This window comes from Fukomys damarensis, unplaced genomic scaffold, assembly GCF_012274545.1.
Source record: "Fukomys damarensis isolate Sample0158 unplaced genomic scaffold, DMR_v1.0_HiC HiC_scaffold_33, whole genome shotgun sequence".
Taxonomy (NCBI): Eukaryota; Metazoa; Chordata; class Mammalia; order Rodentia; family Bathyergidae; genus Fukomys; species Fukomys damarensis.
In genome coordinates, this window is record NW_022900945.1 from 32752041 (window position 1) to 32774557 (window position 22517).

At 36.8% G+C, this 22517-nt stretch overlaps 1 protein-coding gene and 1 pseudogene across 1 annotated transcript in view; one reads left to right on the forward strand and one right to left on the reverse strand.

The window, feature by feature from the left end:
• Positions 1-398: 398 nt before the first annotated feature.
• The window catches only part of Agl (amylo-alpha-1, 6-glucosidase, 4-alpha-glucanotransferase), a 75690-nt gene continuing 53571 nt past the window's right edge, over positions 399-22517 (forward strand). The window contains 8 exon segments of the mRNA XM_010639055.3: positions 399-524; positions 599-671; positions 673-748; positions 12308-12518; positions 12989-13155; positions 13943-14146; positions 19779-19960; positions 20306-20417. Of these exon segments, the coding sequence (XP_010637357.2) occupies positions 523-524; positions 599-671; positions 673-748; positions 12308-12518; positions 12989-13155; positions 13943-14146; positions 19779-19960; positions 20306-20417 (1027 nt within the window). The 5' untranslated portion in view covers positions 399-522.
• LOC104872771 lies at positions 9476-11286 on the reverse strand (annotated as a pseudogene).

The following is a 22517-nucleotide window of genomic DNA, read 5'->3' on the forward strand; positions in this document are numbered from 1 at the left end:
CCGGCCTGCGCGAGCCGGGCCCGGCTCCAGCGCCGCATCCGCGGAGCCGTAGTGTCTCCGACGCCGCACGTAGAACCCGAGCGCTGTAAGTGCTAGGAATGCCGCCCGCCCCTGGGGCACATGCAGTCTTTCTATCTATAGCTCTCTCTGTACATCCTGGGTCTGGGGCAGCTATTCCAGGGGCAGCAACTGCTTCCCGCTGTTCTCTTCTCCCCATTGGTGGCTTCCGACCCGAATTTGGGAATGGGGCGATCTCCCACCTGTTACCGTGGAGCAGACTAATCTGTAAGCAGAAGTGCCATTTGGAGCGTCCACAGCCATTTGGCTCGGCTGGAAAAAATTTCCCAGCCTTTCCTAAATGTAGTTTTTCTCTGAGATTGCTTTAGCTTGTTTTAGCTGCAAGAATTTATAGTAGAGTATTTTTGCTTCAGTCATATTGCTCTTGAAGGGAGGAAACAACTGTTAATTTATAAGAATCCGTGTTTCTCATTGCTCTTCCAGAGTTAAAAACACATTTAGAACATGTAAGTGCCGCTGTCAGCTCTGGAGAGTTTAAGGTAACGGTTTTCTTTTCCCTAATTCCTTTTTGTTCTCATAGGGGTAACTCAATCGACCTTGGAGTTCTTTTAATTCTTCTGAAAGATTTGAAATCCTCCAGAACCCAAAATGGAACACAGTAAACAGATTCGAATTTTACTACTGAACGAAATGGAAAAGCTGGAAAAGACCCTTTTCAGACTTGAACAAGGTCAGTAGCAAATGTTTTGAGTAGCTCATTTGTGTCTTTTTAAAGTTTTGATTCGTTGATGGTCATATTAAATCCTTAAAACTTTTTAAGTTAAGGTCTGGGGAATGTGGCTGAATAGTGGAGTGAGTTCCTGGGTCCAATCTCCAGCACCCCCCAAAAAGAAAAAAACTTCAAATTAGACATAGTTCCTAGGATCTTTCTAAAACTTGATTTATGCAAAAATGGTGCTATGTTCTACAAATATCAATGCTAAATGATTGATTTTAGAAACATTTTGTATCTCTCATGTTAGGACATTTTCTTTTCATGCTAACGTCCACGTAAGATAGAAGCTACATATGTAATCGAAAGATTGACCATATTATTTCTAATAGCATTTATTATTAAAACAATTTAAAACTTCGTATGCAATTTTGCTTCAAATGTATCTATAGTTTGGTTTTTTATAACTTACTCTTTCTTTATTCAACCTTTGAGTTAACAGAGAACAACAAAAAGTATATTGTTTTGTTTACCAAAGCCTTTCAAATGAGAGAAGAAAAAGTTGAAAACACTTTCTTGCCAAATAGAAAGTGGAATGACTTTTTTTTAAATTGGGTTATGTTGCAATACATTTGAGCTGTGATTAAACAGATCCAATTATATTTCTGTAAGGTAAATTAATAGTTTTTTTCGACTTTGTAATTTTTCAACTTTAAAAACATTTCACACTTATTTTGTGTGAATATAATTTGTGAAGTAGAGAAGCTTAATATATGAAAAATAAAATCCATTCTCCCTTATGTGTGTACCAAATAGGCGTTGATAAATGTTTTGAAGGAATTTTATTTCTCTGATATTTTAAGCATTAAATTTTTGAAAAAAAATTCAGCCTTCTGAGGTGTTACTTCCGTGCCATATCCTCCTCTTCTTCCATCTTTGTTTGGCATTTAAGGTCATTGAGTAATTGCTCGATTTTTGGTTTTCCCGACTCTGCACTTTTCCATTTTTAATCCCCCCCCCAAGTAGTCTGTCAGCCTGGGACCTGTTGCTGGGCTACCCTCTTTCCACACTTTAATGGATTAATGGTATATGCAGTACTAGGAATCCTTCCTTCTTCTGTTCTCCTATCCTCAAGGAATTATATATTCTCATGGCCTCAACTCTTACCTCTTCTCTGAGTAAGACTCCTTTAGAAAGAAAGGCCATGAGCGAGCTTTGTTTTGTTCTTTACAGCTTTTGAGTATAGTATGACAAGAGTCAAGGACTGACTCTGCTGTGAACTGTGTGACTTTGAACAAGTTTTTTCTGCTCTCCTATGAACTTTCTGAAGTTCTAAGGCTCAAAGTTAATAATGATATGGCTTTGGGTGATAACATCCTAAACAGATACAGTATAAGCATTCGTAGATCGCTGCCTGTCCTCACCCTGGCTCTTGGCTCTGCCCAATACTATGCTACAGAATAGTGTTAGGTCTTCTTGATTGCGCTTCAGTCTAACATGTCTAATCCTCCCCACCCCCAGTTCCTTAACTTTCTTTGAAACCAGCTTCTCTGTTTATTTTAGTGACATTTCTATTTTCATATTTTCCTACGTGAGAACCTTGTATTCTTCTTTGATAATTTCTTTATAATCTCTCTTTAATCCCTATAACTTCTTTCCATGTATTTCTGCCTGCCTGACCCTCTGTTTGTTCCATATGAGCAAATAAAGTATATTTCTAGAGAAAGAAGTTTCTTCTCTTTCTGTTGGTATCCATAAGTCATATTTAAACACCTGTGTCTGGCTTCTTAAACATTCTTGTTTTGTTTTGTTTTTTGAGATAGGGTCTCCCTATGTAGTTCAGGCTGGCCTTTGAACTCATAACAATCTTCCTGTCTCAGCCTCCTGAGTGCTGAGATTACAGGTACGCAGCATGACACCCAGCATTATTCTTATTGGAACCTTTCCCAGCCAAGATTGTATCTCATTGTTTCCCATCATTAGAGTGAAATATCTTTATAGTTGCCCTCTTCCTTCCTGTTACTTCTTTCCCAGGACTATCCTTACACCTCAACTCTTACTAGATTCTTCTGTATCTGTTAAATTCCTTTTATTCTTGTTCTGTATGTTCAGATTTCAGCTAAAATGCCAGGCTTCTTGATGAAATCTTTAATTTTTTATTCTCTTTGCTTTGATTTCCAGTTACACAGTAAACGCAGAACAATTAAGCATTGAACAGTGAAGCAGTATATAAAAGCTTGTTAGTCTTACAGTGGCCAGCTAGAGTTTGAGATTTGTGAGGAGGGGGACAATTTTACAAACCTTATGCAGTGTTATTAAATACCTGTTGTTTGATACCCAAAACTCCAGTTAAAACGGTCAAAAATGGTAAATTCAGTTGCACTGTTTGAAGAGGGAACTGTGAAGGGTTTATGGAATAAGAATAATGTGGTTAGATTTGTAACTCTAGTTAAAACCAGTAAACTCATCCAAATGCTATAAATGGGGAGGCCACTTTTTTGAAGTAATTTGTAATGTGAAAGGTGAAGCAAGGGAACATTGGGACAAAAAAATCATTGAGAAGGCTCTTTTTTTTTTTTTAAAGAATCTTTTTAAAGATAAAGATTTAACATATCAGAAAAGTGAGGACAGGGTATGACACATTTTAAAATTAATAGGACTCAGAGGCACATGTGAGGTAATACTCATTTTTCAATTTAATTAGTCACCAAACCCTTCTCCATTTTTCTTTTCTTTTGTCCCTAAGAAAGAATTTCTCTTCATTTTTAAGATTGAAATTTCTAAAGATATTTAATCAGCAAGTTAAGAACAATAGTAATCTTACATAGCCAAATCATAGACTTTTCCTAGACTTCTTATCTGAATTAGTGTTAGCATTATGAACAAAATCAGTATTCCTCAAACCTGAAATTTTTGCATTTTTTAAATATAGGTTGGTCAAATTTTCAATTTTTTACTCTTTAAGAAAATGTATACTGCATCAAGCTTCTTTGATTAGAATCTTGAGTTTCTATAAATTGGGTGGAAATAAGAATTTCAATTTACAGTAATACTTTAATTACTCATCTTGCTAATTGTCTTACAATAGGGATAGGCTAATCCAAGTAAAGTATTCCTGAGGTTAGCATGAGGAATAAGATAGCCACACTGTGTACTGTACGATCTAAGCTAATTTTAGCAGGCTGAGTGATTAATTATAGAATCTGAGTAGTCTAGCTATTCTAATGTTCCATTTACTGTATATAAAAATTTTAGTTTCAGTGATTTGGATTAGAGATCTAGAGTGGCTCTGGTTCCCTATGGGTATGAACTGATCTATGTATCAGGATATGAAAGAAAAAATAGGATTTTTCTTTCCTTCTTTATATCCTTCCTATTTTAGTTTTTTAAAAGTAATTTAAGTTTTGTTAATATATGAATCGACATTGACACTCAGTTTCTAGGTCAGATGAGTTAAAAACAGAGATATATTATGTGGAAAGAGAGTCGTGGAAAGGTTGCAGGTCTAGAGTGGCTCACAGGTTAAATCCTCACTTGTTTGTTTGCAGTGTATTGCCATGAATTGCACTTTTCCCTAAGCCAAATTAGGTAGACGACCAAGTTGTAGTATCTTAGATAATAGGAAGTAGGGAGGCCAGGTGTGGTGGCGCACACCAGTAATCCCAGCACTTGGGAGGCTGAGGCAGGAGGATCACTGTGAGTTCAAGACCAGCCTGGGCTACATAGTGGGTTCCAGGTCAGTCTCAACTACGTAGTGAGACCCTGTCTCAAAAAACAAACAAAAAAACAAAAAATAAATAAATAAAATAAATAATAGGAAGTAGGGATGTAGCACAGTGATAGAGTGCTTGCATAGCATGTGTAAGGCCACAGGTTCAATCCTCAGCACCACAAGAGAGAGAGGAGAGAAAGAGGGGGGATCTCCCCTAAAAATTTGGAACAAGATGAAGAATAATGGGATCTCTTCTACTTCACAAAGATGGCCAGCCTTAAAGATGAGTTAAAAATTGTTTGAGATTTCTCTTTGAAATTTGTCCTTTTTAGGAATGACAAGTATGATATTTAGACAATATCATCCACCCCAAAAAAGCACTTTAAGTCTTTGAGGTAAACATGAATGAGAAAGTTAATTGCTTTTTTGAAGAAAATTGATGCTATGGAACAGAATTTGGCACATTCTATCCAGTAAAGATTCAGGTAGCAGATCTTTCCAGCTTTGCAAGCCATCCAGTCTTACTGCCACTAACCAACTCTGCTATTGTAGAGCAACTGTGGGTCCTAAATATGTAAATTGATGGGCACTAGCTGTGTTCAATAAAACTTTACTTACACAAACAGGTATAATATTGGCTGGTTATAGTTTCCCTTGCTTAGCAAAAGCATTTGGAATGTGTGCTTCTAGAAATGCTTGCATCATTACATTTTACCCTTGTAAATGAATACCTGCCCATTTTAAAAATTAGAACAGTCTTCTAATTTGTTGAGTAAAGGATTTAGCTGTTTATTATATGAATATAGAGCATAATATGATTAGCTTATAAAAACAATCCTGGATGTAAGAAAATATAAATTTATCAGATGCATGTTAGCAGAGGTCTATGTAATTGGCAAATGGGAATGAAGATTTACATCATGAATAGTAGACATAGCCACCAGGATCTTCTTTCATTTGCACATAGATATCTTCGTGTGGACATAGGTATTTTTTGCATCTTTGATGTCATTTAAAGCCACTTATCAAAATGAATAGAGCCTGGAGTCTTTGGACCACTGTATCTAAACTATTAAACCAAACTTTAAAAAAAAATGAAGATTATTTAATCACATTGTTTTCACTGGCAGATAATTTCACTGGCTGATAATATTTAGTGAGTTAAAAGACTTCTTTTGGCTGGGCGTGGTGGTATATACCTTTAATCCCAGCACCTAGGAAGCTGAGGCACAAGGATCACTGAGTTTGAGGTCAGCTTAGGCTATATAATGAGTTCAAGGCCAATCTTGAACACACTGAGAACTTGTCTCAAACAACAAAGCCCTAAAAAATAAACAAAAAAATATTTTACCCATTGATTAATAAGTAAAGTTAGTTATTAAAATACTGTTCTTTTTATTTCAACTTTAGTGTTTTATAATTTACATTGTCTATGAGAATGAAATATACATATGCTGTCTAAATAAATACTCAGATTTGTGAATGCTTGTCTTTTTTTTTTTGAAGGTAGACCACACTGATCCAAATACTGTTTTAGACTTGGATGAGTTTTAACCTTTGTACTCCAGATTCTCTGAGCTCTTGTGTAAACATAAAAGCAATATTTGTGCAAACGTAACAGGGGACAGGTTATTTAAATATGCCAATCAGTTCACAGTCATTTTCTTGATGATAAATTTAATCATTCGTTAGGTATTTATGATTCTCATAGTTACTAAGCACAGTATTTCATATTTTAATTCTTTGTATAGTTTCACAATCTGTCCCTTCACAATTATAGCTCAAATTTTAAAATGATTTTTTCCCATTATAAAATTATAAAAATGTGTAAAAAAACTTCTTGTGTTTTGTGTTAGAAAATTGAATTATATTACAATTTTGTAACCTGTTTCCCTCCACTTGTAATGTAAATGTGAGAGTACACTACCTTCCTTACTATCATGTTTCAACCATCCTGTTTTCTAGACCAGATTTTAAAAGATCTGTATAATGCATAAAAGTAAAAAGAAATTCTTAGTTTCATTGTACAAGTGAGTCTTTGTATTTTTACACTTAGTAATTCCTAATTTGATTTTTGCTTGCTAAAGTGTTTACAACGAATAAATTTATATCCATATTTTGTTCCAATTGAGGAAGATATTAACAGTACTTATCACTTGATAATAACTTTTCCAGAAATGTTTAGAACTTCCATTCACTCATATTATCCATATTGCAGTGTGGAAACAAACTGTGTTTATAGCAGTTATAGGTGTTTAATTAGGTTAAGTTGGAAGAGTCCATTATTCTAATGTCTTACTGAAATCTTTTGTTCACAAAGAATATTTAACGCAGTATTTAAAATGGTGGTTGCTACCTATCAAACATGAGTGTGAGGGATTTACTTCTACCAAAGAACAATTTTATATTTCAGTGGAAGTGCATCGTATCTGTGTTCCTACTTCAGTGTTTGCTTTGAACCAAACTGTTGTTTGTTTTGCAGTACTGGGATTGAACCAAGGGCCTTTGTACTAAGCTGTGTCCCTAGCCCTTTTTAATTTTTTTTAAGACAGTCTCACTCAGTTGACTAGGCTGGACTCCAACTTACCTCCTGCCTCAGCCTTCTCAGAGTACCACCACGACCAGCTCAAACTGATTTCTTAAAGTGTAAAAATAAAAGGCAGTTTATACTGTTAACTGAGTCATATCCAGCACAACAGGATTCCTTAGTAGCTTTCCCACTTTATTTATGACATCATTCTCTGATAGTGAGAAAGCTGGCTTTTATAACCTTTGTTTTGAAAGATATTTTCAGTAGGCATATAATTTTAAGCTGACAGTTTTAGTCATTGTGTTAGAGGCACATTGCAGAGATACTGCATATTTAGTCCCCAACCACCACGATAAAGTGAGTCACACAATTTTTTGTAGCATGTGATACTGTTTCACCTGTAGGTGGAACTTCTTTCAAAATTGGAGCCAGTTCTCTCAAACCCTGCCACTGCTTTATCAAGTAAGTTTAGTATTCTAAATCCTCTTGTTATTTCAACAATGTTTACAGCATCTCAGCTGGAATCTATGAGTACGTAGATTCCATCTCAATAAACTGCTTTGGCAGTTTCCATCCATAAGAAATAACTCATTTGTTAATTTTATCATAAACTTGTAGCAGCTCAGTCAGATCTTCAGGGTTCACTTCTGATTCTAGTTCTCTTGCTATTTCCATCGTATCTGCTTACTTTCTCAGCTGATCTTGATTCCACACTTTTCTTAATGTTGATATTTTAACCTCTACCTGTGACCCATGAATGTTCATAATAGGGTCTAGAATGGTGAATGCTTTCCAAAAAGTTTTCAGTTTACTTTGCCTGGATCCATCAGAGGAATTTCTATGAGAGACCGCTATAGTCTTACAAAATGAGATTCTCAAAAAAAGACTTGAAAGTCAGAATTACTCCTTGACCCATGAGTTGCAGAATGGATGTTGTGTTATCTGACATAAAAATATTAATCTTATATATCTCCATCAGAGCTCTTGGATGATGATCAGGTACTTTGTTAGTGACCAGTTTTTTATTTTTTTAAAGAATCTTTTATTCTGACCAGGTCACAACACTGGGTTTAAAATAGTCAACAAAATTGTAAACAGATGTGGTGTTGTCCAAACTTCATTGTATTTATAGAGTATAGGCAGAGTAAATTTAGTGTAATTTTTTTTTTTTTTTTTTTTTTTAGGAAAATTCTTGACTTGCAGTCCTCTTACCTTAACCACCCACATGCTGGGATTGAAGGCATGCACTACCATGCCTGGCTGACTTAGTGTAAAGCTGGCCTTGAGCCCACTATGTAAACCAGGCTGGCCTGGAGCTCACAGTGATCCTCCCACCTCAGCCTTCCAAGTGCTGGGATTACAGGTGTGTACCAGTGTACCTGGCTTTAGTGTAATTCTTCAAAGCATTGCAATTCTCAGAATGATGAGCATTGACTTCAATTTAAAGTTATTCTGACAAGAGTCAGCCTATCTTCTGATACTCTGAAGCCAACCATTGACTTCTCCTCTTTAGCTATGAAACTCCTAGGTGGCATCTTCATCACCTTTGTCAGTGATCTTGCTGCGGCTTTTACCTTGGTACTTGTTGTTTCAACTTGGACTTTTATAAGTAAAAGAGAAACAGCTTCTTTTAAATATTGGGAGCCAGCCTCTACTATCTTCAGCCTTTGCTTCTGTAAGCTTTCTTCTCTCACCCTTCATAGAATTGAAGAGAGTTAGGATCTGGCACCGGATTAGGTTTTGTCTTAAGAAAATATTGTGACTGGTTTGATCTTCTATCTAGACCACTAAAACCTCTCACTATATCAGCAATGAAGTTGTTTTGCTTTCTCACTCATGTGTTCATGGGAGTCACACTATTGATTTTCCTTCAAGAACTTTTTCTTGCATTTACAGCTTGGTTATCTTTTTGGTGCAAGAGGCATAGCTCTCATCCTGTCTCAGCTTTCAGCGTGCCTTTTCCACTAGGCTGAGTTATTTCTGGCATTTGATTTAAAGCTAGAAGAGAGCTTAGATTTAAAGCTAGAGAGATATGTGGTTCTTCCTTTCATTGGAAACTTGGATTAGGGTTATTAACTGGCCTATTTTCAGTAATCGTATCTGCAAGAACAGAGGCTCAGGAGAGCTGGATGGGACTTGGCCATCAGTGGTCAGTCAGAGCACATGCAACATTAATTATTTCTTTTTTTCCTTCTTTTATGGTTCCAGGTCATGTTGCTCCCAAAACAGTTACAATAATTACATCAAAGATCACTAATAAGTTAATCAGATACAATAATAATGAAAATTTTGTTGAATTACTAGAATTACCAAAATGTGACATAAAAACATGAAGCAAGGAGGTGCTGTTGGAAAAAGGTACTGACAGACTCTCTCAATAGAAGATTGCCACAAGCTTTTAATTTATGACACGTAGATTTGACTATAATCAGACCTTTCACATTCTAATATTTTTTGCATCCAATAAGTCATAACTTTATTAGTGATAGAAACAGTACAGACTTCAAACCAAACTGCTGTGACTTTTTTGAAACACGAAAAAAGTCCTCCTTTCAGATGGTTGCGAGGTTAGCTCCACAGTAGCACTTGGGACATCATTGCTTTTGTTCTTCAGGGCTTGGACAGCCTTGCCCTCCACACAGTTGCTTGTGACATAACCGATTCTATGTCCTTAACTTCCATGCCTGTTTTATCAGCCTCTTCCTCTTCATTCTCCTCTTGTACAGTTGGAGTCTGTGTATTTTCTTAAATGTTTGAACTTTGAATTTCTATTTTTTTTCTCTCATGAGTTTATTGGTACATTTTAGGTATACAGTACAGTTCCATTCATCATTGGGATCTTGTACCTCTACATGTCAGGTCTTGGTTCTCATTTTTTCCCCTTGTCCCTGCCCTCCCTTCACCCCCTCCTCCCCTCCCCATTTAAAAACACTTTACTTCCATTTTTTCATTTTCTCATATTTTTTCATTTGCCTTATTACCTTTCCCCTACCCTTCCCACTTTCCCTACACCTTTAGCCCTTTTCTTCCTATTTTACATTGTCAATTATCTCATTAGGATCTTATGTACTATTATAGTTTTTCACACCAGATAAACTATTTGGTATTTACACATGTGTGACTTATTTATTTCACTTAGGAGTATATCCTCAATATGTATCCATTTTCCTATGAATGAATCTAATATCATTCTTTATGGCTGAGTACTATTCCATTTTATAGAAAAACCACATCTTTATCCAATCTCCAGCTGATGGGCAAATGGGCTGTTTCCAAATTTTAGCTATTACAAACTGTGCCGTTATAAACATAGGTGTGCATATATCTCTGTGATATGATTCTTTTAATTCTTTTGGAAAGCTACCCAGCAGAGGGATGGCTGGGTCAAATGGAACCTCTAGTCCCAGCTCTTTGAGGTATCTCCATATTGATTTTCATAGTGGTTGCACCAGTCTGCACTCCCACCAATAATGGAGAGGGGTTCCTTTCTCCCCACAACCCTGCTAGCATTTGTTATTGTTTGATTTCTTGATAGCAGCCATTCTTTGTGGGGTGAGGTGAAATCTCAGTGTTGTTTTCATCTGCATCTCTTGAATGACCAGTGATGTAGAACATTTTTTCATGTATTTGCTTGCTTCTTTTCCTTCTTTGTCTGAGAAATGTCTGTTCATTTCAGGTGCCCATTTTTGAATCGGGTCTTTATATTTGGGGGGCCTGATTGTTTAGAGTTCCTTTATATAGTCTAGATAAGAGCCCTTTGTCTGAGGAGCAGCTGGTAAAAAATTTTTCACACATTGTAGGTTGTCTTTTAGTTCTGTTGATAGTTTCTTTTGCAGTACAGAAGGTTTTCTCTTGAATGTTTGAGCCTTGAATTTCTCAGCAGCTGTTGACTGTGCTTACTGAGATAAATCTTCCTTATCTTGGCTTCCCCAAAAACTATGTAGGTATCTGAAGCTGGACTTTTGCAAGCATCTGGTTTCGTTGGGACAAAGAGGTCAGTCTTAGGTTTCCAGATAGTAGCTCTACGAACTCCTGTAACCTGCTGAAGACCCAGTTGGACATAGCCTTCCATGCCTTCTCTTTTCTCTCAAGCTGTTTTGCTTTACTGACTGGTTCTTCACTGATTTCAGCTGCTGCCGCCAGCTGGGCTTGTTGTGTGGTTGCTTGTGTGGAATCTTGCTCCTCCAGCTCTGGTACTGATTTGTCACTGTCAGATCCTGTTCCAGACCCTGTCTCAGCCTGGGGCTGTGGCAACTTTGCTCTGCGGCAGAGAAGGTTTCTATGGCTTTGCCGGCATTTTGTGTGGAGAATGTGGAATCAAGATGGTGGCAGCTCATTCTAACATTTCTAAAGATGATTTGAAGTCTGCCTTAAACCAACCAAAACTTTTTTTCTGCAGAACAATTTTAATTGTAATGTGTTCATTATTCCCCACTTTTGGTAAAATACTTGTGTAACACAGAACCAAGTGTCAGATATATTTTAAATAGAAACTTAGACAAAATTGGGAATATCTTGTTTCTTAGTATTCCGATAAAGATGTTAGTACACTAAACCATGAAAAAGAGAGATGTGGGCATTAGTACATGGGAGGGGTCTATGTGCTGGCTCACAAGGACTGATTGTGCACATCCCTTCCTAGTTCCATTTCAGTGATGTGTTGGTTCCTTTAAATTGTCTATAATGGGACTGTTCCCAACAGAAAGTCAGCAAGCACTACAATTGTGTAGTGCTTCACATCACCCGTCAGTTAGTTGTTCAGTCTTTATTAGCACACAACTGTATTTCAGCAGACATCAGTCAGTTATGCAGGAACCTCCAGAACTCCCGTTGGAAGTGTGATTTCTGTCTTTTGAGGTTAACTTCTGTTCCTGAAAATGTCTTTCTCTGTACAATACAACAGCTGTCCCAGATACCTTCCAAGTTTTACATACAGTCCCTTTTCTGACACTGTAGAGTCACTCACTTTCTCCATTGCAGTTTGCAATGATCTGAGTTGAGAGTAGGGAGCTTGGAGGTGTTGAGCAGGAGTCAAAGGTACATAGGCCACATTCAGACTGTGAACATCTTAAAGTAGTTGTATGAATAGGAATCAGTTTCTTAAGAAAGTAAAAGGGCCCAGTATGAAGCAGACTGTTCTGTGATATTTACTATACTTGCTAAAATATAACATTTGGCTAAATCAAAGTACATAGTTCCATAACATTAGTTATATGGACTTATTTTAAACATGAATAAAAAAAATGGTTTTTGAAACACTTTAAGACATCTATTTTTCAAAAACATTTTGTAATTCCTACACTGATTTTATTAAAATATTTTTGTTGTTGTTTAGGGTTTGAACTGCAGTTCCGATTAGGCCCAACTTTGCAGGGAAAAGCAGTTACTGTGTATACAAATTACCCATTTCCTGGAGAAACTTTTAATCGAGAAAAATTTCGTTCCCTGGATTGGGAAAACCCAACGGAAAGAGAAGATGATTCAGATAAATACTGTAAACTTAATCTGCAACAGTCTGGATCATTTCAGTATTACTTCCTTCAAGGGTAAGTTAGGTGTAACGTGTTTAGGAAAAAAAATTAATTTATTTTGTGACCTAATGTTACTCTATGAACAAAGGCAGTATAGTTTTTTGCATTACTTTCTTGAGATGCAAAAAGAATATGGTTCTTCAATTTCTAGGAAGTTACTATATGATCCATTTTAGAGTCAAAGTATTTCGTAAATTTTTAAAAGTAGCCTTTTCCTGCAACATGATTATAGAATGCTGTTTATTTGAGTGCCCTTGCTATTACTGATAGGATTTGACACATTTATTTTTCATTAAACCTACTGTGTTATGTAATCACGTAATTGAGTAAAAACAGCTTCCATTTTGTTGTACCTTTGTAAATTATTTTTTGTGCTTAGAAACAAATACATTTTTAAATCGGACAATTAACCTCCTGGAGTCTATTAGAAGAGGATGTTTTTCCTTTTCACTAATTGAAAAGTTGTTTTGTTTTTTTCCTCTTAGAAATGAGAAGAGTGGTGGAGGTTACATAGTTGTGGATCCTATTTTACGAGTTGGTGATAATAATCACATGTTACCCTTGGACTGTGTTACTCTCCAGACATTTTTAGCTAAGTGTTTAGGACCTTTTGATGAATGGGAAAGCAGACTTAGAGTTGCAAAAGAATCAGGTAATGACAGCTTCCTTTACTTTTTCCTTTTCTTTTTTTAAAAAGTCAATGTAATTATCCTCTAATATTGTTTTTCAAGTTGTATTTTTCTTTTAATTTTGTTTCTTAATATATTTAGTAATATAGATAAACTGTATGAAATTTTCTATACTTGACCACTTTTAATCCTATAAAAATGGCAAGTCCTATGGTTTAATTTAATACTTGCAGGAACTGATAAACTGACATATTTCTAAGGTTTTGTTTTCAAATATGAAAATTAGTAGTAAACTATTCATATTGTTCATTTTTGACTTTCAAGTTGAATATAGTGTGAAGAAAGAAAAGTTCACTGATATAACTAAGTTCTGTGAATACAAGTATTGTAGAATATTAGAAGTAGGAAAAATATATATATTGATATACTTGCATGGGAAATATATCCAACAAATAAAAACCAAACCAGGCTGGGGATTTGGCTCAGTGGTTCTGCCACCTGCCTCTCAAGCACAATGTCCTGAGTTTGATCCCTGGTACCAAAAGTCAAAACAAAACCGCTAATAATAACTAAGCATTATGTGTAATTTTGTTTCAAATATATTATCTCATTATCCCTATCTTGTGAGGCCACTGATAATGTTAAATGATTTAGGTGTATAACGAGTAGAATTTGAACCCATGTCTTTGACACCTTTTCTAGTAGCGTGATTTCCTTCTTATTTATAATTAAAGTTTACATTTATATTTTGCTCAGTTTTAGGTTAGTCATGTTTTTTCTTACAGTAGTCCTTGTTTTCTTGCTTTGCAGGGTACAATATGATTCACTTCACCCCACTGCAGACACTTGGACTATCTAGGTCATGCTACTCCCTTGCTGATCAGTTAGAATTAAATCCTGACTTTTCAAGACCCAATAGAAAGTATACCTGGCATGATGTTGGACAACTAGTGGAAAAACTGAAGAAAGAATGGAATATTCTTTGTATTACAGATGTTGTCTACAATCATACTGGTATGACCTTCATTAATTTTGATGTGAATATTAAATTCTAATCATTTTACTCACTGATACATAGACACACACATTTGCACTATACTACACCCCCATCCCTTATATAAAATGCATTTTAAAGAAACAAGTGCTTATTAAATGTTCTTCAGTTTAAAAATCCATTTTGTATAGTGTCACTTTTTCTTTTAAAGGAAACAACATTAGTTGGAAATATAGTTGATATATAACTACTTTATATGTGATACTTACAAAAATAGAGTGATCATAGAAGGGACATAATAATCACATATTTCAATTTGGAGTACTAATACTTTCCATAATAAACTCTATATACCAGAAGTTCTAGTCCTATAGGATATATGAATGACTTCTGTGAAAATCACTGGTTAGCTTTCCAAAGTTATATATTTTACATGTTAAGGGCCGGGGATATAGCTCGGTGGTTGTGGTGCCTGCCTCACAAGCACAAGGGCCTGAGTTCGATCCTTGGTACAAAAAAAAAAAGAAATGGCCAGGCATGGTGGTGAATGCCTGTAATCCCAGCACTCAGGAGGCAGAGGCAGAAGGATCACTGTGAGTTCAAGACCAGCGTGGGCTACACAGTGAGTTCCAGGTCAGTCTCAACTACATAGTGAGACCCTGTCTCAAAAAAAAAAAAAAAAAAAAAAAAGAGTAAAGTTATCCCATTTTGGTTCCCAAGATAACATTATTTATATAGAATCCTAGAAAATATATAAAATTTTCTCAGCTGACGATTCTCAAGGAATAGTTGTTCCCCTTACCTATCAGAGCAACTGAACCTGATCTGGTGAAGCTTCTATCCATGAGCTTATAGTTTAATCCAGTGTACATTACAAATACTGTCTTCTGTGTGTGCCACAATGTAGGTGGACACTACTGACTTGCATACGTAAAGAACAGAAATTCTGGATGGTGTAAAGATTTAAGTGGAATCATTGTTTTGTATTTTCCAAGAAACCATAGAAAATATGAAAATGTTTTAAGATTATAGATCTGGTTTGTCAGTATAGACAATGTATCATGCAGTGCTTACTAGAGAAACAGACTTAATACAAGATATGCAAATAAATAAGAATTTATAAGGTTGGCTTACAGTGGCCACACAAAGTCAGATGTGGAAGAGTGCACAGGGTCTGTCTACACACTGGAGAGCTGAAGGATCCAGTCAGAGGCCTGGAGCTTGCTGTAGTGTCCCATGTGAGTCCACACATATCAGGAGGCCAAAGAGCCCACGATGGAAGGCTGAAGAGTCTCTGCTGGAAGCCAGGAGGTGATTCCAAGGTGAAGACTGGGCACCTCTGAAGAAACAGCAGCGAGTCTTGCTTTGTTTCCCTTTTATTCGCTTCAGGTTACAAGCCTACTGGTTTGGGCCACTCACTCATACCCAGGATGGGGTTTCTGTCTTCTGTAAATCCCTTCCGCCGCACCCAGAACTATGCTGATCCGATTTAGTTGGGTGTTTCTTAGTCAAGTGACCCAATGAGTTAACTATCACAGACAGTAATATCCAGTAATAATGGCAAATCTGCATGTACCTGCAAATCAGGATTCCGTGTCTACAGTGAAAACTCTGACTCGGCAACTCAGTATTTGTCACTTGAAATATTGACAGTATTGATAATTACTTAGACATCTGTAATATTATTCACATTGAGTTTATCAACATAATGACATGTTAGTTACAAACTATAGAATTAGATTACAGCTTAGGCAGCTACATTAGAGACAATACTGTAGCGGTTTAAGATTGAAATTGTATTTATCTCATAAAAGATGAGGTAGGCAGGCGTACTGGGACTAAAATAGCTGCATGGCATTAGGGGATCGGATTCTTTCTCTCATGTTGCTCTGCCATCTCCAGCACTCTGCTTCCAACTCTTAATCAAATATGGCTGCTCTGGTTTCTGTGTCATAAACCCCAAGATTCGCCTCACGTGGCATCAGGTCAGATTTTGTCTCTTAGTCCATGTACTTTTGAAGAAGACTTGAAGTCTTTATTTTGCCGGCCATGTGTACAGCTACACTTTGGGAATTTCATTACTAAAGGAAGAAAGAATAAAAATGGTACAATAGCAGTTTTTGCCACAGATGGTATTTCTGAGGCAGTTGAGAGATTCTGTGCATGTAAAAGAAGTGAACTTTGTCATAGTCTTACCTGGAAACTGTTGCAAATCATAATGTCCTTTCTATGAAACAGGATTTCATTTTAAAAGTTCCTGTTCAGGGGGATCCACTTCCAGAATGGCAGCAGGAGGGCTCCGCACATCCTCTACCCAGTGAAATAGCCACAGTTGATAAAAATTGTTTTAAAATAATCATTTAAAGTCCCCAGAGAAATGTTTGGCATATGGAGAAACAGGAAAATCTTCTAGATCGTGGTGAGAGCAGCAAGAGTCTCACATTTAAACAGACACATACTCCACTGTCGTGTGTCCATGAGCTCGATTGCTGTCTCTCAGATGCTGTATCTGGGTGCTGTAGCCTTCTCCCCCAGCTCCCATTTGGACATAGAATTTCACTCTGCGAGGGTCAGGCTGCCTCTCATTCCCCTGCCCCATGTCACAGAGGCCTTGTGCAGGTGGGCAGCTCCCTTTCTCACCTGCTCCCACTTGTGGCTGGATGTCCTAGTCCAATGTAACAGACCATGAGCACCGAGAACCCAGTCTTGATAGATGGCACAGATCCTTGGCTTTATTATATTGGGTAAGTGTTTCTCAGTGTGCTGAATGCCCTTCCAGAGACAATGATTGATTTTTTAAAATGATTTTCACCAGTTAGTTTGGGGACATATTGAGTCCTTTACTCACCACTCCAGAAGCCTGTGATTAATTTTAATTTTGATATGTTGAAACATAGTTGGGAGTTTCATTCCTCTTTCATGTACAATTTAAAGAAGGATGCATACCCTCATTACCTAATGCTTAGAATTATTTCATTTGATGCTTTATTTGAGAAGAAAGCATTTTAGAACTTTGCCATTAAAACAATTGGGGTGTCAGGATATGGTGGCACGCACCTACTATCCCAGACACTGGGGAGGCTGAGGCATGAAAATCACAAGCTCAGCTAGCCTGAGCAACTTAGCAAGATCCTGCACTGAAAGGGCTGGTAGAGCACATCCTGGTATGCACAGGGCTCTGGGTTCAATCCTCAATACTACATTTTTAAAAAAATTAGAGTAGAACTAGTGATACTTATATATTTGAAGGAGCCTAGTAACTGAAGACAAGCCTGGGTCTCATAGCTAAACTCCAAAAAAGAAAAGCAGGGTGGTGGTGGGGGAATAACCTTAGCATTTATTCATAGCATTTGTATGTATGTATCTGTGTGAAATCAGGCCTTTGCATGTATTAGACAGTACTCCACCACTGGGCTCTGCCTGTAGCCCAGTAAGTGAAAATCCTAACAAGATTTGACCATTGCTACATTTTTTCTTTTTAACAAAAACCTTAAATTTTAGTGAACATAATGATGAATCTAACAAACAGCATCTTTATTTGTTTGTTGGTTTTGTTTTTTTTTTTTTTGAAACAGTGTCTCACTATGTAGTTTAGGCTGGCATGAACTCCCTATGTAGCCCAGGCTGGCCTCAAATTTATGGCAGTCTTCCTGCCTCAGCCTCTCTAGTGCTGGGATTACAGGTGTGCGCCACCACACCCAGAGGACCAGCATCTTGATGCCAATTTTGAAAATTATCAATTTAACTTTTATTGTAAGATTAATGTTCCTTATAAATCCTTCTTCATCTAAGTTTTTTTTTGTGGGCATAAACACTATATGAATAATTTACTAAATATAGAAATAGAAGTAATAATGATTCTAAAAATCTGTAAGAGAGCCAAGGATTTAGCTCAGTGGTACCTCCAACTGCCTTGTAAGCACAAGGTCCCGAGTTCAACCCCCAGTACAAAAAAACCCCAAAATCCTCAAGGGCGCTTAGCTGAGTAAATGAGACCCGCACACATTCATCTCAGTGACAGAGCAAAGAGGTTATGATTCCAGATTCTGAAGAGAGAATTGCCCAAGTTAATTCCTGGCTGGCTGACTTTGGCTGAGTTACTTTCCTCTCTATGCCTCAGTTCTTCATCTTTTAAAGGAACATAATAGCATGTTCTCTATCAAATGGTAGGAAACGAGGGATCATAAACCAGTGCATGTCACTTTTAGAACAATTCCTAATGTGTAGGATGTATGCAGTAATTGCTATTCCTTTTTATTTCACTAACCGCTCTTCTCCTTAGTGTGAATTCAGGGGGCTTAGCCCATTTTAAAATCATACAAGCTTGCCGGATATGGTGGTGCACAACTGTAATTCCAGTTTCTCGGTAGGCTGAAGCAGGAGAATACAGAACTTAGGGCCAGACTGAACAAGTTAGCAAGACTAGTTTTAAAAAGCAGGTAAACTGGGTGTGGTTTTGCATTCCTGTAATCCCATCACATAGGAGGCTGAGGCAGGAGGATTGCCACAAGTTTGAGTCCAGCCTGAGCTACATGGTGAGACCCTGTCTCCAAAATAAAAATCACACTGATGTATATAGATGATGGGTGAGTGGGTGGATGATGGGTGGCTGGGTATCAGAAAAATTGTGTATGAGTCCTCCATTTAAAAAAAATCTTCATAATGTTGTAGGTTATCTTTAATAATTGGAATCTTGGGTCAGGGATTAGCTAGGTGGTTGGTTCCACCACCTGTCTCTCAAGTGCAAGGTTCTGAGTTCGATCCCCAGTATTAAAAAAAAAATTTAAAAATTTTAAAAAATAATTGGAATCTTTCTAAACTCCTGATTCTGGTTCTGAACTTACTGATGCAAATGGATAAGATAAAAACTGTCCGTATTCCTTCAGTATATTTCTTTTAGCAACTTCTTAGCCTCACTTTTCTCTCTCTTATCTAAGCACATATTTTATTAACCCTTATGATTAGCCTATGAGATAACTGATTTTTCTTCCATCAGGACATCCTTTTTTTTTTAATGAGTACATGTTTGCAGTACATAATACATGTCATGTGAAGAATCGGTACCTGTACATAACACATCTTAATTCTATTTTCGTCTTTCCCTCTCCTTTCTCCCTTCATCTCTTGATCCCTTTCCCATTTGAGAAAGCTCTATCTCCCTACTTCCTATTATCTGTCTTTTATTTTACTCTATATAAAAATAGGGTTTCTCATAGAAGAGAAATCATATAATTTTAAGCTTGTATGCCCAATTTATGTCACAACATTGTGGTCTCAAAGTGCAGCCGTATCTACAGATGACTCATTTGTCTTTCTTTATAGCAGATAGTACTCCATTGTGTATAAATATCACATTTTCTTTATTACTAATTGTTGGTGGCACAATTCATAATAGCTAAATATTGGAAGTGACCCATCAGGAGTTTCTAAGCAGTGTTCAAATTTAAAATAGTATGGTGAAATGGATTATAGGATGTCATAACCAAAGAAAATTTTATATGATAGCATCATAAAATATTAATGTCTTAAGATAGAAGAAAATGAATGGTAGATGTCAGTATTTTGTTTTACTTTCGAACTTTGCATAGGTATTTTCTTTAATTATAAAACATTCAGTTTAATCACAAAATATGTGTTTTCTTTTTCTTTAAGCTGCTAACAGTAAATGGATCCAGGAACATCCAGAATCTGCATATAATCTTGTGAATTCTCCACATTTAAAGCCCGCCTGGGTTTTAGACAGAGCATTCTGGCATTTCTCCTGTGAGGTTGCAGAAGGGAAATACAGAGAAAAGGGAATCCCTGCTTTGATTGAAAATGATCACCACATGAATGTAAGTATGTGTAGAAGACGATTACACCAAAATCAGAGTGACGACATTTCTAAAGTACAAACTAAATATGTGGTTGAAAATTATTTATAATACATATTGGAAGCTGGGCACGATGGCACATGCTTTGTAATCCTTGCACTTGGGAGGCTGAGGTAGGAGTATCACTGAGTTAGAGGCCAGTCCTGGGGTATATAGTAAATCCAAGGCCAGCCTGGATTACGGAGCGAAACCCTGACTCCAAAAACAAAATCAAAAACAAAAAAAATAAGTATTTTAAGATGCTAAGCAGTATTTGGTGAAAGGATTCATATTCATGCTTTTTTTTTCACTATTGAAATTTTGTAGTGCATTCGAAAAGTAATTTGGGAGGATATTTATCCGAAGATTAAGCTGTGGGAATTTTTCCAAGTAGATGAACACAGAGCAGTTGAGGAATTTAGAAGACTTCTCACACAAGGTAAAGGATATGAATTAGATCATCCCTATCAATTTTAAGAAATGTAATATTCATATGTGAATCATAACTTTTTTGGTTAACATTATAATTAAATCTGTTTTAATTATATAATATTTTGGCTATAAAGCTGTATTTCTGGAACCTGAGCAGAGACAACTAAAGGGTGTGTCATCATGTGTAATGTAATTGTTTCCCTTGGTAGCTTTATCTTACTGCTGGTTCCTTAGCAGAATGCTTAGATTATACTTATTAAAAATAAGAATGAGAGGGAGAGCATGTTACTTTGGCTGAGAAAGGCTGGAAACAGGCCCTGAATCCGAGATGTGAATCTTCTGCTATTTGTAGTAAGAATCTTAACCAGTGAAGAGGAGCCTCGAGCTGATGGGGCCCATCATGATGGCCACCTAACCACTAGTGAGACTAAAGCCAGATGTTAGTCTGTAACAAAAGATAAAGAGCCAGGCATGGTAGCACTCAGGAGGCTGAAGCAGAAGGATTGCTGTGAGTTTGAGACCAGCCTGAACTGTATAGCAAGACTGTGTCTTAAAAAACAAAAACCCGTCTTCAGTTATGCACATAATTAATCAAGAAGTTAATCAATGTATCCCCAACAAAGTAAGGTAGGAAAAACTGTACTCAAAGAGAATTTAGAGTTGAGACAAATTAGAAAGGATTATAATGAAAGTATTTATTAGTGTAGGATAACCTAGCATTGAGAATCTTCGGAGGCTCTTAAGAAGTTTCCATCTAGAAAACAGACCTAGAGTAGGATCCAGTAATAATGCCTTTGAAGTAGAATTGTCTTGAAATTCAGGAAGCTTAATCAGATTCAGCATCAACTGTTAGGATTGTGTAATACCCTAATACAGGAATTTTTATATTAGCTTTCTTTCATGTTTTATTTTATGAAAGAGTCACTATCCTCCCTTGTCTTTGGTATATTTAAGCTGTAACGTGTATATGCAATAATGTGTATTCATCATAAAGATAAAAAGCAAGCCAGGTGTGTGGTGGTGGCACAAGCCTGTAATTCCATCACTCTGAGAGGCTGAGGGAAGAGGATCACAAGTTCAAGCCCAGCCTGGTCAACTTACCCTCTTAGTGAGACCCTGTTCTTCCTGGGAGTGTAGCCTAGATTTAAACCCTAGTTGGCAGCGGGGGAGGTAAAAATATGATATATGACTTCCCTTCTCCTAAAATTCACTTCTTTTTTTTTCCAATTGATTTTATTGGTACATTTTAGGGATACAGTACAGTTAACATTCATTGTTGGGATCTTGTACCTCTACATGACAAGTCTTGGTTCTCATTTTTTCCCCTTGTCTGTGCCCTCCCTTCACCCCCTCCTCCCCTCCCCATCTACAAATACTTTATTTCCATCTTTTCATTATCACACATTCTTTTCCCTTATTACCCTTCCCCCTACCCATCCCACCTTCCCTATACCTTTAGCCCCTTTCTTCCCATTTCACAATGTCAGTAATCTTATTAGGATCTTATGTATTATTACAATTTATTCACACCAGAGAAATTATTCGGTATTAACATGTGTGTGACTTATTTCACTTAGGGGTATATCTTCAGTGTGTATCCATTTTCCTATTAAAATTCATTTCTTTAGCGGGAACTACAAATTGATGCTTTATGTGTAGGTATGTATGTTTATTTGTTTTGTCTTTTTGAGACAGGGTCTCCCTAGGTAGTCCTGGCTGGCCTTGAACTCACTGTGTAGCCAAGGCTGGCCTCAAACCCAGTGATCTTTCTACCTCGGCTTTCTGAGTGCTGATATTACGTGCATGCACCACTATACACAGTCAGTGTATATTTATTAAACCATCTACTTTCACATGTGTAAATACTAGTTTCTCTGGTATGAAAAATTACAAGTGTAAATAAGATCCAAATTGTAAAACTGATAATGTGAAATAGGAAGAAAAGGATTAAAGGTGTAGGGGAAAGGAAATAAGGGACAAGAAAAAATATGAGAAAAAGAAAAAGTGGAAACAAAGTCTTTATAGATAGTGGAGGGTGGAGGGGGTGAAGGGAGGGCAAGGGTATCGGGAAAAAATGAGAACCAAGATCTGACATGTAAAGGTACAA